The 16,329-nt window shown below is 45.2% G+C and overlaps 1 protein-coding gene across 1 annotated transcript; it reads left to right on the forward strand.

Annotated features, from left to right (window-relative positions):
* Positions 1-2,262: 2,262 nt before the first annotated feature.
* LOC308280651 (neuropilin-2-like) lies at positions 2,263-15,602 on the forward strand (the record flags this gene model as incomplete). Its single annotated transcript, XM_080754978.1, is given in 5 exon segments — positions 2,263-2,493; positions 7,631-7,650; positions 7,652-7,787; positions 11,850-12,019; positions 15,447-15,602. Coding segments are annotated over 5 exon segments (713 nt in total), but the record flags the coding sequence as incomplete, so codon positions are not given.
* Between the last annotated feature and the right edge of the window lie 727 nt (positions 15,603-16,329).

The raw sequence follows: 16,329 nt of genomic DNA on the forward strand, positions 1-16,329 counted from the left end.
GGTTGCCTCAGTCTATTTTTGGTGTTTATCTTTTCCTGTGAAGATACTGTAGCTGTGCTGTGTCTTGGTGCAGGTGTGTGTGTGGTCTGTGGTTGCAGACTAGCTTACACCACTGCTTCTCAAACTCCCTCCTTGGCAAGTAGTGTGGTCCCACCGATCGCCCAGAGGTGTGAACAACTGACAAAATGTGGGTGCAAGACTGAATGTCGTGGTAGATGGCGGCAGGGGCGTCACACCAAATTCTGGGCCCTGGGTACAAGGATTCACTGCGGGCCCCCCATGGATGTTAACTATTGAAAAATAGCAGATATACAAGCTCACAGCGCAGCACCGAGTGCCGCGCTGCGAGCTTGTAGATCTGCTATTTTTGGAAAAATCGTGAAAATGTGTGCAAGAAACCTATGTCAAGGACCCCCAAGATGATATGTATTTGGCCACGGACCCCGATCTCAAAATATTTAGTTCCAGGGACCACCCAGAAGCAAAATTTGAGTTAGAAATGTTCGCTTAAAAAATACATATATTCAAAGATTTTCACACATTTTCACAACGTTTCAAAAATAGCAGATCTACAAGCTCGCAGCCGCGCTGTGAGCTTGTGTATCTGCTATTTTTCAATAGCTAAAGTTGCTAGGGCCCCTCCACCTTGGGCCCTAGTAACTCAGTCCCACTTTCCTCCCCCTTGTGACGCCCCTGGATGGCGGATGCAAGTGCTACCGCTTTGGCCTTCAGTGCACACAGCTGTGTGCTTGCAATTGTCTCTCTGCAACCATACGTTCACGGTTCAATAATCAGTGTTATACTGGCCTCCCCATATTTGGGCATGTCATTACAGGTGGCACTATGGTCTATTTTCTTTTCCCTTTTTTCTCTCTTTTTTTATAGCAGATCTGCTATTTATTTTAATCGGCCTCAAGTGGTCACTTTCTTTTTTGCCAACCTCTACTTTAAAAGGTTCTTGATACTGTATGACATCTCAAAGAGAGAGTTGAGAGAGAAAGACAGAGAGAGAGAGACCACAAACGTGTGAGCATGAATATGGATGGCGTTTTTTAGTATTTTAAAACCAAATATGGGATGTGCGAGGGAGTCGAGAGCGTTTGTGCTTTGCATATTAAGTGTCTCCGTTCTCGTGTTTTTTTACTGCGTTTGAATGCTAAAGAGCTGTGAAAATGTGACTGTCGTTGTTTTGTTTGTGCAGGAGACTGTGGCTCATCATGGGTGCTGAGAGAGAGAGGAGAGAGAGAGAGAGAGAGAGAGAGACCAGAGAGACCAGACTAGAGCCATTATCCCACTTTCATGGCATGAACGCAGAATTATACACATCCCACTCGAGCGTTTACCTGGCCGCGTTCGCGTTTTTGCGATAACCACGTGTGCGTTTGTATCTGTTGTTGAGGGCACGCGTTGGCCCAAGTGCCGTCGGAGTGTGTGTGAGAGCTTGAGTTGTGCGTTTGTGTGTGTGTGTCAGAGACAAACGACTTGTGAGGAACACCCTCTGCAAGTCAGAGAAGATATCCTTACTTGATCGATTGCTTGTGCCTTGGTCGTAACCCCCCCGGCGCACGCACACACACTGGCGTGACACACTCCTCGCTGTTTGACTGGATGCTTATCCCTCTTAACCCTACAGTTATACTGTACCGTTGTTCCCTATTGAGTTTGGCACATTTCCTGGGGCAAGCTGCCCAGATCACACATGTCACAAGTGTCTTCTTATTTTTTCACTCTCAAAAAGCGCCTGCATTGTAGTACATTTGAAACTACATTGCAGTGCACATCATGGGGTGATCACTGCTTGCCACCTGTGATTATTTCGTTGCTGAGTGAGGTCAGCAGACAAAGTGACGTGAGTGAGATGAAAAAAAAAAACCTGGGTGAAATGTGCCAATCTCAACAGGAAACACTTATAGGTGGCGCGTTGTGTTTCTGTTCCGGGAAATAGCAGATTTACAAACTCAAAGTTTATATTGTTAAACAGCTGCATTACTTGATTTACAAGAAGTCTACACAATTACAGAAAGTAGAAGAATTGTTATTTTCATTGACCTGTTATCAGTCCTATGTTACCACATCTATACAGCATGGAATGGTGGACAAAAACGTATCCAATCCTTTTCTATGTTTGTGTCTGAGAGGCTAAGTTAATCATTTGGGGACCCCCCAATATCATTTGGGGACAATCCCTGGGGTCCCGACGACCCACAGGTTGAGAACCACTGCTTTACACCGCCGCCTTTCTTCCCTCTCCCCCCATCGCAGGGTCCGAGTTCTGCTTCCGCAACTTCACCAGCCCCTCGGGCGTCATCGACTCTCCGGGCTTCCCGGACAAGTACCCCCACAACCTGGAGTGCTCCTACATGGTGATGGCCCCGCCGCACATGGACATCACGCTCACCTTCCTCACCTTCGACCTGGAGAACGACCCCCTGCTGGTGGGCGAGGGCGACTGCAAGTACGACTGGCTGGACGTCTGGGACGGCCTGCCGCAGGGTGAGCAAGCGGCACCCCAACACGCACACACACACACACACACACACACACACACACACACACACACACACACACACACACACACACACACGATTGTTGCGACTGTAGCTCCCTATTTAGTATGAAAACCTGCACCTCATGTCCGTCTGTCTGTCTGTCACATCTCATGCCCCATATATGGCCAAGACACTGCTTGACATCATAGATGTCTGACATCATAGATGTTAGACCACATGAAACTGACACAATATGTCCATATATGGGCATCTGACATCATAGATGTCTGACATCATAGACCACATCTGACTGACACAATATGTCCATATATGGGCATTCCCAGATGATGCCGTTAGGGCAACGCCTCTGGGGCAACCACACTAATACGATCCCTTTTATGCCCATACATGGAGATCTCTGATGTCATCAATATTAAGCCCATATCTGGGAATTCCTGCATCTATGATGTCAGACGTCATTCATCTCCATATTTGGGAAAATATGGCCACATTTTGGCCAACTTAAACATCCAAACGGGTCTGTGATTTCTTTTTCATCTCATGTCAAAGGCACCATTTACACACGCATACACTCAGGTTCACAGGAGTGCACTCAGATGACTCCGAACGGTACGCAAAGCCAAGAAGCATTGCGTAAACTCTCAACAGCATGTACATTGCACACACACACACACACACACACACACACACACACACACACACACACACACACACACACACTGCCGACATTTTCCCACGTGCTAATGTGCATACCGCCGTTCAATTTCCTCACCCTGCCTCGCTATCTTGTGCTCTTTTTTTTTCTTTTTCTTATACAGGCTGGCATTCCTGTACTTTACATAGAGGAAACATTATTTCACACGGGACTATCCCACCACCCACCCTACCCCCTCTCAGAGCTCTGTAGCGCTTGGTTTCCCAGGCCCCCTGCGCTTCCCCTCCTCCATAATAGCACCCTTCATCACCCCTGTCCTCCCCTCCCTCCCTCTCTCCCTCTCTCTCCCCCTTTCTTATCACCTACCGTATAGAGCTTCCTTCCTTGCGAAAGTGAGACGCTGCGATGGATCGCTGATACGCCGCGACGCGCCGCAAATTTTCAGGGTGCTGCTATGCATGCGTTTCTGTGTCAGTGGTTCTCAAACTTTTTCATGTCAAGGACACCTAGAATTATATGGGACCCCCCCCCAGAAGCAAATATTTGAGTTGCAAATGTTCGCTTTAAAAAAGATATATTCAAAGATTTGTAAAAAAAAAATCACGATTTTTCAAAAATAGCAGATCTACAAACTCAGTTCCAAGCTTGCAAGCTAATGTTTAAAGTGGTTCCAGGTCTTAACACTCGCATGACTGAGCCTGATTTTGAGATTTTGAGGTGGAATAGGTTTGTTCAGGAAACTCTTAAGAAATTTGCCCATTCATGACTTTTCCTACATACAAGCCAATTGTTGTTCTTTTCTACCATTTGTAAATATGAAATAAATATTTTTGTAATAGTTTCCTGGGCAATCTAATTCCATTTCTAAATCTCTCAGTCATGCGTGTTCCAAATTAAAACATATAACGAGACTTTTCCATTTCTACCCTCTTGGCTACAAAGAGACTTTTTTTTGTCACTTAAGGCTTTATAAACGTTTTATTTTTACATACACACAAACCACAAACCTCATGTGTAGCCGAGGGATGTTTTGCCACAGAAAAACAACCGGGGGGGAATAAATACTGGGCCTATCGGGCCAGATCAGGAAACAAGCGGCGAGGAGGAAACCATTTAAGGAGGTTATCAAAGGCTTTTGATGATGACCGCCGCGACCAGGGGGGGGAGGGAGGGGGTGTGAGGTACTCAAGCTAGCTGTTGACGGCTACATGTAGCGAGCAGGGTGGATGTCATTTCCTGTCCGCTGGTCTTTGCCTCTCAGTCTCTCACACAGACTCTCTCTCTCTCTCTCTCTCTCTCTCTCTCTCTCTCTCTCTCTGTGTGTCTCTTTCTCAGTCTCTCTCTTGGTATCTCTATCTTTGTCTGTGTCTGTCTGCCTGCCTGTCTGTCTGTTTCTCTCTCTCTCTCTCTCTTCCCTATCTTTCTGTCTCTCCTGTTGGCTGGCTTTCCTTTCATTCTCTCACTCTTCCTAAATCTCTCTCTCTCTCTCTCTCCCTCCCTTCCATTACCGCTCGCTTGCAAAAAAAGGAAGCGACGATGTGTTTAAAAAAATTCCAATTACAGCCCCCCCCCTTTTTTTTTGATTTCCGAAGCTTTGATTATTGGAAACCATTTAGGCCGTTGCCGCCCGGGGAACAGTTTCCTGTGAACGCGGCGCGAACACAGCGTGACCGAAGGATGGGAGAGGAAGGGTCGAAGGGGAGGAAGGAAATAAGGAAAAGTTGGAGAGTGCCGTAATTAATGTGTGTGTGTGTGTGTGTGTGTGTGTGTGTGTGTGTGTGTGTGTGTGTGTGTGTGTGTGTGTGTGTGTGTGTGTGTGTGTGTGTGTGTGTGTGTGTGTGTGTGTGTGTGTGTGTGTGTGTGTGTGTGACGATTCCAAACTCATAAAGTAACACTCGTATGCACAAATGTGCATGCACGAACGCACGCAGCAGAGGGACAGATAGATTGGATGACTATCACAGACAGACAGCCAGACAGTAAAGCGTCATTCCCACCGGCGCGATAAAGATAACTATAGCAATAACCAGTAAGACTCCCTAATCGGGAGATAAGCGACCGTCAGGTCGCATACACAAACTTTAGAAGGCAATGGTAACCAATCAGGAGGGAATATGGGAAATCCATGTTGATGACATGACTTTAGCGATACTGTATACCGCTTTGTGTGATTTTTTTGGCCAAAATCTGTAGGAGCAGTGTTCAAAAATGTGTTTTGCAAAAATCTGCCTGATGTGGCGCTAGAAGAGGGGCATGTGAGAAATCAGGGGCGGAGGTTGTGATTTGCCATCCAAGTTGTAATTAACAACAAAATTGTAATTAACAACAAATTAGGATTTTTAGAACAATATTTTTTTTTATCTTTAATGTGCCCGGGGGAGCAAGGTAGAGCAAGGGACTGAGAGAAGCGGTTTGAGAAATATCAGATGGCAGGTACGCGAATGACGCGTCAATTAACGCGACAGCCGTCGTTTTGTGAAGTATAAAAATCGGGCTTTGGAAATGTACCTGTGCAAAAGTTTAAAAGTTGGTAGTCAGAATGCGTCATATAGCAATGTGACGCATTCTTCTCAATCCCAACCTTTGAAGCTCAGCAGGCTTTCGCTAAAAGTGGCAGCTTTCAGCGAAAGGCCGCTGCGCTTCAAAAGTGTCTTTGTTTTTTAAGCATTCACACAAACACACACACGCACGCACACAGCAGCGGCCCTGATTCCGCTGCTAAACAGAGAATGACCTTATTCCCCCTGAAGAGCTGGCAGAGAACAATCATCACACCATCGCCTTTAAAAAAAGAAAACGACCAGATAAGCTTTGTACCGTTTTCACACAGAGGTGCTTTTAGCAGACGCCTGCTTCTTTTCGTATTCCTATCTCCTTCAAAAAGGACTTATTTAAATGCTGTTTAAGTGATATATAAAGGCTATTCAAAGGCTCTTTAAGCCATTCAGTACGGGTACACATTATTGCGTATTATTGTTATGCTTTACCTAATAAAAAATAGCAGATCTACAGGCTCGCAGCACGGCACTCGAGCTTGTAGATCTGCTATTTTTGAAAAATCATGAAAATTTCAAAATTTCAATTTTGTTTTTTGAAAAACCTATGTTTCTTTCTCAGTGGTTCTCCAACCTTTTCATGTGAAGGACCCCCAAAATGATATGTATTTGGCCACGGACCCCCATCTCAAAATATTTTGTTCCAGGGACCGCCCAGATGCTACATTTGAGTTAGAAACGTTCGCTATAAAAATACATATATTCAATTTGCACACATTTTCACGACTTTTTCAAAAATAGCAGATCTACAAGCTCCCAGCGCTGCACTCGGTGCCACGCTGTGAGCTTGTATATCTGGTATTTTTCAATAGTTAAAGCATTCAATAATTCTAGGCCTTAATTTGTTAAATCAGATATCCGTCCAACAACGAAACGAAAAAGGAATCATCCCAGGGAAGATAAAGGGAATGTTAAATTGACGCTAAATCATTTTTATTTTTTATCTCAGCCTTTGGGAATCTTCGTTTAATCGTGTTCTGCTGTTTATAAGTGCTATACCGCACAGAGAGAGAGAGATATCTTATTAGAATGATATTCTTATCGTGCATCATTAGAATCTTATTGTACAGTATAATGGGGTGATTATGCTTTTTAGCGTGGGCCACGCTCTCCATTAACCAAAGTGAACCCTGCGACGTCCTGATTCAGAGGAGAGCGTCCGGTGAAACATTTTCACCACCGTGGCAGCATGTTTATGTACAGTAGGCCACATATGGTACCGCATGTATCTGTAAATAATACATATACATAAATTATATATATTTGTTTTATTTATTTGACTTATTGGCACTTGGTTTTGTCTTGTCTCACCCACTCCTTTGCGTCTGTGACGTGGCGATACAGTTGATTATGAAAATAGCCGATCTACCCACCTGTTTCCGCAAGGCTTTACTGTAGCATTATCTGCGGGACACTTCCGGTTAACAGCAGACATACAAGCTCACGTCGCGTCGCAGATGCAACCGTAGTGAGCTTGTAGATCACACTCGGCTGCGGCGCCAGAAATGCAGCTCGCCTTCTGCGCAATGCACGATGGGATGTTGGAAAGTTGTGGATAAGCTTGCGGCACATTGGCCTTGTGTAGCCAGAATAATTTGCTATTGCACAGAAAAATTGCTTTGGTTCCTTTTATTCATTCTTTAGTCTTTATTCGGATCCCCATTCGCTTCCGCTGCTGCAGTTGCTAGTCATCCTGGGGTCCACATAAAACATCACAACATAAACATACAATATTCATACAATCAACAACTGACTCTCGTCAGTCTGGATCTAAAGTACGTTAAAATGGTTCCTTGATGTCTTATCTTTTTTTGGAAGCAGTTTTTTTCCAGGATTACAATATTTGGTACCGCAAAGTGTGACGCATTAACTTACAGAATGTAACCTGACAATCATTTTTTTTTGCACAGTGGGCCCCCTGATTGGTCGGTTACTGCGGCACCAAGATCCCCCCGGAGATCCAGTCGTCGTCGGGCCTGCTGTCGCTGTCCTTCCACACTGACATGGCTGTGGCTAAAGATGGCTTCTCTGCACGATACAACATGACACACAAGGAAGTCAGCGACTGTGAGTTCCCCTCTCTCTCTCTCTCTCTCTCTCTCTCTCTCTCTCTGTTGTGCATTGCTATACTTTTGAGCAGTGCCCCTTTGCATGTCCATTTGGTTTCATTTTACGCTCTCAAGAGTTATCTATAAGAGTAAATTATTGTTAAACATCTGCGTTATTTAATTTACAAGAAGTCTACACAATTAGCCAGTAGCTATGCCCCTCCCAAAAAGCTTTTGTCCAATGCTAGCTTAGAATAACTTCCTGCTTGCCAAGGTTTGCCTTGGCAACAGCCTTGGCAAGCTGCCGGTTGCTAAGCTAGCATTGGACAAAAGCTTTTAGAGGAGGGGCATAGCTGCTGGCTAATTAGAGAATGTAGAAGAATTGTTATTTTGATCAACTTTTGCCTGTTATCTCTCCCATTGTACCACTTCAATACAGCGTGGATGGAATTGAGGACAGAATCTTACATCCAACGATAACAAAATATTCTACGTTTTGGGTCTGAGAGGCTAAACCTCATCAAAATGGCGGTTCGTGGCTCAAATGCCAAATAAACGGACCTCGGAAAAGGACATTGATATGAAAAGGGTTGACGAACCACTGCTTGTGTGGACCAAATGTCCCCCCCAACATTGTGATGACCATTTTATGGTTAAATTATGATTTACACATAGTCGTGTGCCAGTGTTGTGCGCTGAGAAATAGCTGATGTATAAGCTTGAGCTTGTAGATCAGGTGTGCCCACACTTTTTTGACATGAGATCTACTTTTAAAATGACTAGCTCAACATGATCTACCCATCCCAAAATGTTTTAGCTGAGGGCCTGAGGGGGGGCTTTGGAATAGCAGCACTGGCCTTACACTTTAGACAAACACACTTACTGGCAAGGGGGGAAATAAATGGGAAATATTGGGGGAAATGTCTTCATCCCATTCTGTATGGAAGTGGTAGGTTTTTGGGATTCTAATGCTACTGACTCTTGCATTTGAGGTTTGCCTACTTTAGAAGCCATGAAGGGAGCTGACAAACACTTCTTGATGTCATATTGACATTATACTTTTTATATTTTAATTATATATTTTTAGAGGCATGTCATGTGGTCTACCTGCACACCCTTGGTGATCTACTGGTAGATCACAATCTACCTTTTGGGCAAGCCCCTGTTGTAGATCGTCTGTTTTTTTCTTTTTTTTTTGTCCGTGGTTTACGGTTAAGAATTGCAGAATGTAATAAAACTAGCATTCGTAACATCGCTGTCCAAAAATGGTTGATATCACAAGTATGGTCATACAAACCTGTGTGTGTGCGTGAGTGCATTTGTATCCCATCCAGGCACTTGCACACATAGACATCAAAGGGGGCTTGAGCTCTTTTATCCGTCTGTAAAAAGTGCCCTCTCTCCAGACCATGAATGCAGTTTTTACTATGGTGAAAGAAATGCAAATGCCCTCTTCCATGCAGCATTCAAGAGAATTGCCTTGTCCAAACTCTCCTGAACTTAAATGCCTCGTCTTATGTTGAAAGAATTTCCCTCTCTGTGTAGAAATCCATGCCGTTACGCTACATCTCCAGTATTGACTTGATTATGCTTAGTTCAGTGTGGTATCAAGCTCCGAAAATAGCCGACCTCCCAACTCACAGCTTTAGAGATGTCAGCCCCTGCCTCTCTAACATTCTCTGCACGTCCCTGTCCCCATCTCTCCCTGTCTCTCAACTTTTCAGTCCTATTTTATTTCCCATCAGTCTGTGCTGACTCGATCTCCCTCTCTCTCCGTCTCTCCCTCCCTCCCTCCCTCCCCTCCCTCCCTCCACCAGCTCTATATATTTCAATCTCGCCGTCTCAGGCTCTCACTTTAAGAGAACATCCTTTCTTTAAAGGGAGCTCATTTTGTTTTCATCAACAATATAGAAACTGACTTCACCTCGTTCCACCTCGGCCCGGCTTCACCTCCTCTCATCTATCATCCTCTCCTCTCTCTCTCTCTCTCTCTCTCTCTCTCTCCTCTCTCTCTCTCTCTCTCTCTCTCTCTCTCTCTCTGTCACACGCCATCCTAGCTGGCTCTGAAATGCAGTAGTGCCGCAACAAAGGTTTTATATATCAATGAACGGACTAGGCACTTAATTATTATTCTGTGCTGTCACACAATGTTTGTCTTGCAGAAATAGTTGAATTAGCCGATCTACAAGCTCACAAGTTCATAGATCCTTGCCTTTTTTGTGTCTAAAATGTCATACCGAAAATATGGATAGATTATTAATATCTTATTTTATTAAAATAGCTTGAATATCTGCCTTAGTTCGATATCACCGCCGTCTCTTTTTAAGCCCTTGCACACAGGACAGTTGCGTTTTTTTTCGTTTGCGGCATGAATAAAACGCATTGGATTTGGTGTGCAAGGCTGTGCGGAATCGGCGCTGCGGATCCAAAAAGGAGTCATAAAAGGAGTGATGAGTTTTTTACCGCATGCGACAAGACGCACGAATCGAACTGGGTTCGATCGAGAAAAAAACGCACGGCGGCAGCCACTCGTCGCACGGCTAATTCGGAGCCGGTGTGCATGAGGTCATAGAGAATCATTGTTTTCTTTTCAAAAAATTATATTGTCCGTTTTATCCGTGCGGTTAAGCGCGTCTGTGTGCAAAGGGCTTTACTTCAACCACATGGACCCTGTTCTGGCCAGGTCATTGATCTGACAAAAAAACAGGTGAACATTGTTGAAAATAGCTAAAATGTCTTACAAGCGTGTAGATCTGCAGTTTTTGTGACTTACAGTACTATAGCCAAATTACATTGACAAAAGACTACAGCTTTGTTCATACAGCTGTATTCCCATGAATTTCTCTGAATCCATTAAAATGCAGCTGAACGTGCCTGAATGACTGAGTCAACATTGACTACACATCGTGGCGCTGGTTTAAGAAGTCACGGACGTTTGATGAGTAAAAAAAAGGCCTCTTTTTATGTATTATTTTTGACAAGCATTATCTCAAGGCAAGGTCCGTGTGTCTGCGAGTTGCTTCCCATACCGTACTGAAACAAATTCAGCGGATTCCTCCAAAAATCAAACAAACCGCAGTGTGCTTTGGAGAGCGCTTGGCAGTAATATATACAGTGAGTCATAGTCAGTGACTCCCCCATTCCTCCGTCCTTCCCTCCTTTTTTCTTTATCCACGCTCCTCTCTCAGTGGTACCTGGCAGGGGCGTCAATTGGGTATGGCAGGGGGTATGGCAGCTGCCATACCCTGGGTCCACGGGGGGTTAAATGACAGTAAAATAACTACAAATGCAAAATTGTACAAAATGGTCACTTTATTAACAAGGTATTATAATTATATTCTCCACACTTGTATTCTCCCCATCTTGACAAAATGGTATATTCCCAGGTTCCGCAGGTCAGCTGCACAGGTGCAATGCATTATTGTTAATTGTGGCACGTTTACTATCATACCAAGTTTAGCTGCACTTGAACAACCGTTCCAGGCTGCCATATCCAGCCCAAGAAACCGTAGAAACCCGGGTTTTTTTTGTCCACGCACGCCCTGCAGGCATGTGCATGAGGACTATCTTTGCCATACCCTAGCTTTTGTTGAACCGACGGCACTGGTACCTGGACCACACTTTGAGAGCGTCTGGTGTAGCAGAGAGTTTCCAGCGAGCCACCACGCGCAATATCAGCTGGCCTCTGTTTGGCCTTAATTTAGCATAATTGGTAACACCTGTGAAGGCAGTAAGGAAAAGGCCACATTTCTTTCCAATAGGCCCAAACTTTAATTACAGATGGGGGAATCTAGATGGGAAATATCTCTCCCTGTCTCAGGGAGATGTGGTGTACGTATGGATTTCTCCATAGAGAGGGCAGAGAGGGAGAGTTTGGACAAGGGAATTCTCTTGAATGCTGCCTCCAGGTATGGCATGGAAAGAGGGCATTTGCATTTCTTTCACCATAGTAAAAACGGCATTCATGGTTCTGGAGAGGGCACTTTTATTTACAGATGGATAAAAGGGCAGGGGCTCAAGCTCCCTTTGATGTCTATGTGTGCACAAAGCTAACTTCTTTCTCTCTGTCCCTTTGGACCAGCGTTCCACTGCAGCATGCCGTTCGGCCTGGAGTCGGGGAAGATCAGCGACGACCAGATCTCGGCCTCGTCGTCCTTCTACGACGGCCGCTGGTCGCCACGCCAGGCCCGCCTCAACAACGAAGACAACGCATGGACGCCGGCCGAGGACAGCAACAAGGAGTACATACAGGTCAGCCGCGCGCACACACACGCACGCGTGCATGTACACACGCATTCGCAAAACTAGTATACCAAATGATGAAATGTGGTAGAATTCAGGTGAGAGAGACGAAGCAAGGACCCCCACCCCCACTGCATGTTGGATTCATGTTAAATTGTAAATATTTGTATTTGAAATTTTTATTTTCAGATGTTTAACCACTCAAACTCTCAATACTTTGTAAACTTGATCTTTGGCTTGCTACTTGGTCTGCTCTTTTTTACCTGTACACAAACCTCTTTAGTAGAAAGGCGTTGTGAGCTTGTAGATTGGCTATTTTCGGCTAATGTTCCTAAAACAAGGGTCTTCAACAGGGGGGTCCGGGATCCCCTAGGGGGTCCTCAGAGTTACTAGAGGGGGTCCTCCAAATCGTGGTGTGATAGAAACTTTATTTCTCCTTTTTTATATCAACCACTTACTTGAACCCTAGCGTCCTTATTCTGAGAACTTTAGCCAAGAATTGCTGATCTACAAGCTCACAACGCCTCGCACTGCGAGGCGTTGTGAGCTTGTAGATCGGCTATTTTTGGCAAAGAGGTTTGGTGTAGAGGGAGGAAAAGAGCAGTACTAAGTATTGACGGTTCAAGTGGTTAAATATCTGAAGACACAAATTGACATGAATCCAAAATACACTGATGATTGTGCTGTCAACAATGAAACTATATGGAATCTCTGAAAAGGTTGTGGGGGTCCCTGCTTCATCTCTCTGTCAACTAAGGGGGTCCTTGGCCTGAAAACAGTGAAGACCCCTGAAGACAGTATTTGTGAGCTCTGCGTTTGCCTGTCATGATAATAGAGAAGAGACGAGGGAGTTTGACGTGCGGCAGAGGCCTGGGTTCAAACTTGGGGGATCGTCCGGGATCTGTTTCCCTGGTAAAAGCGCCGATTGTAGCGGAACATCCACTGCCAGAAGGTTTAACCCTCAAAGACTCTGGTCAGATTTTTAACCACTTTAACCATTATTTTGTGCTTTAAACCATTGAAAAATGGCAGATATACAAGCTCACAGCGCAGCACCGAGTGCCGCGCTTGCGAGCTCGTAGATCTGCTATTTTCTTTTTTTTTAATCTTGAAGAAAATGTGTGCAAGTCTTTGAATATCTTTGACCCGATCTTTGACCTGACCCGACTTCTAAATCCTGAGTCAGTGGTTCTCAAACATTTTCATATCAAGGACCCCCAAATTTACATTTATTGGCCGCAGATTATGTTGTTCCAGGGACCCCCCAGAAGCATAGATTTGAGTTACAAAAAGTTTGCTATGAAAAATATATATATTGAAAAACGTACACACATTTTCACGATTTTTAAAAAATGGCAGTATCTACAAGCTCGCAGCTGTGAGCTTGTAGATCTGCCATTTTTCAATAGTTAAAGCAGTCAATAAGTCTAGGCCTAAACGGGTTAATATCTTACTTGGACGAGAGGGATTGGGAGGAATCCCGGGTTGCTAGATGATTGCTTTCCCGTGTGGGAGAGAGAGAGAGGGAGAGAGAGAAGAGAGAGAGAGAGAGGCACTGGTTTGAATCCAGCAAGGTTACACAAGCAAAGGGAGTGAAATGTATTTTTCTTTTTGCGGAGGGAGCGGGAATAAATATTATGGCTATGGCTCTTCATAATACTGACATCTCATACGGTCCCATGCAGAGGACGCCCAGGACCGCACACACACACACACACACACACACACACACACACACACACACACACACAAGCGCGCGCGCACACACACGGCTAGCAGGAAATAGAGGAGCTGTTTGCTGTTGATAAGGAAATCTGTCCACACACTCAATCTCTCTCTCTCTCTCTCTCTCTCTCTCTCTCTCTCTCTCTCTCTCTCTCTCTCTCTCTCTCTCACACACACACACACACACACACACACACACACACACACACACACACACACACACACACACACACACACACACACACACACACACACACACACACACACGGGGGGGAGAGAGAGAGAGAGAGTGTTGAACGACCCTTGATTGATGAGAGCGCTCTTAAGGAATGCATTGGAACGCTACACCATTGATCTTTGCCTCCGGCTCTGTTCCGCGCTCACACACGCACACGCGTGCGCGCGCACACACACACACACACACACACACACACACACACAAACACACAAACACACACACACACACACACACACGCACACACACACACACACACACAGAAGTAGTTGACGGCGGGGTGTCCGTCCGCCCGCTGTGTGTGTGTGTGTGTGTGTGTGTGTGTGTGTGTGTATGTGCGTGACAGATAGACGCAGCAGCTGGTGTGTGTCTGCTGTCTACATTAGCTCTGTTGTGTGACTGAACACAACACCACAGTTCCACTCTCTCACTGTTCTGATGGCTTCCGTTGTGTTCCCGAGGATGACTGATATACATATCGCCCCTGTCCACTGGAAACCTCCACGTGTCCAAAACTGTTGCTTTTCAGGAGTCAAATTCAAAACTATATCAAATGTAGTAGATTTGAGGCACTCGGGTGGCACAGTGGTAAAGTCCCTGGAAAGTTTTGGAATTGATCAAGGGTCCTGGAAGGTCCTGGAAAAAAATAGCAATGCATTGTCTTTGGTTATTGTGCTTATTATTTTGTTAATACCTTTGAAATGACAAATTAAACATTGGCCAAATTGTCAAATATTGGCAGAAATTGGCAGAAATTGTGAAAATAGCAGATCTACATGCTCACAACGCCTCGCAACAATAGAACCGTGTTATACAAAAGTTAAAACATGATTATTTCGGGGGTCACGGCCTGAAAATGTTGAGAACCACTGGCATACACAACCTGTCTTTGGGCATTGCGCATAGGAGTAAGCGACCTGTTATTGAGCTGAATCATTGTTATATAGTCCTGGAAATTGGGTTAAATATTCTGGAAACGTTTTGGAAATTATTTGTTAAAATTTTGTGGGAACCCTGAAGAAAGTTGAACCGGCACTGGTTCTGGAACCGGTTCTTTGCCGGTGGAAAAGGCCCCCAATTCACCTTTGTCAAGTCCCGCCCGTTGTCCTGCCCCTCTCCACACCCATTGGTTGCTGTGTCTTGGAGGGACATTCAGTGGGACACTCCATCCACTATCATGTTAATTCAGTTGCTTCGTATTGTTATTCTGTGGGCTCAATTCTAATTTCAAACTTGGTTTCAGTCAAATGGAGCTGCTCAGTGGCAGCATAGTGAATCAGCATGTTTTTATATGTTTTTATTTCTCCATAAATTATGTTTAAGCAAATTCAACATAAAAAAGGCGGAACCAGGGCGGGACAAGGCAGATAGAGCCTGCTGGTTGGTCAGTCAGGGACCAACCAGGAGGCTAACAAAGGGTGAATTTGAGTACCACCGGTGTAACCAAACCAAAACCCTCTGACCCCCTCCCTCCAGGTGGACCTGCACTTCCTGAAGGTGCTGACGGGCATCGCCACGCAGGGCGCCGTCTCCAAGGAGACCCAGAAGTCCTACTACGTCACCACCTTCAAGCTGGAGGTCAGCACCAACGGCGAGGACTGGATGGTGTACCGCCACGGCAAGAACCACAAGGTAGGGCCCGGACGCACACACGCACGCACACGGTTATGTACTGTGCTGACATTAAAGGTGATACACCATGCATTTAAAAAGTATTTATGTCATATTGTTTATGTCCCAAAAACGTTTTTCAAAAGGTTTGAGGCTAAATTACCACTCCTGAATAGAGAGCCTCTCTCATTTTTGAATGGCTCTCAGAGCATTTTCAGCTGCAGTACCACCTTTGGCCTGAACTGCGCCACCCCCCCCCCCCACACACACACACAATCTTCAAAAACGGCCGTCGCTGATGTCAGCGACGACAGCAAATCTGGACAGCCAGTTTTGAGAACCCGTGGGATGCTTATAACCTCCGCCTTCCCAAAACCAGAGAAAGACACAACGGTCAGAAATGGGACTTTTTGAGGATAGAAGGTGCTAGTGGGACCCCAAAAAAGGTTTTAAAATAGGAAAAGTGAAATTTCATGGTGTATCACCTTTAACATTGTTGCGACAGACAGGGCGTAGTTACCATGAAAAGCTCCACCGGCTGTCTGTCTGTCAGTCAGTCTGTCAGTCACGTCACACTTTTGTCCTACTCATATCTCCGCCACCGTTGGCCCTATCAATGCCAAACTTTGCACACACGCTCACAACCTCCCTCATTTCTCACATGGCCCTCTTCAAGTGCCACCATCATGCCGACTTTTGCAAAACACATTTTTGGACACTGCTCCTAGAGATTTTGGGCTAAAATCAC

Source organism: Nannobrachium achirus (assembly GCF_963921795.1).
Source record: "Nannobrachium achirus genome assembly, contig: SCAFFOLD_641, whole genome shotgun sequence".
In the NCBI taxonomy this organism is placed as follows: Eukaryota; Metazoa; Chordata; class Actinopteri; order Myctophiformes; family Myctophidae; genus Nannobrachium; species Nannobrachium achirus.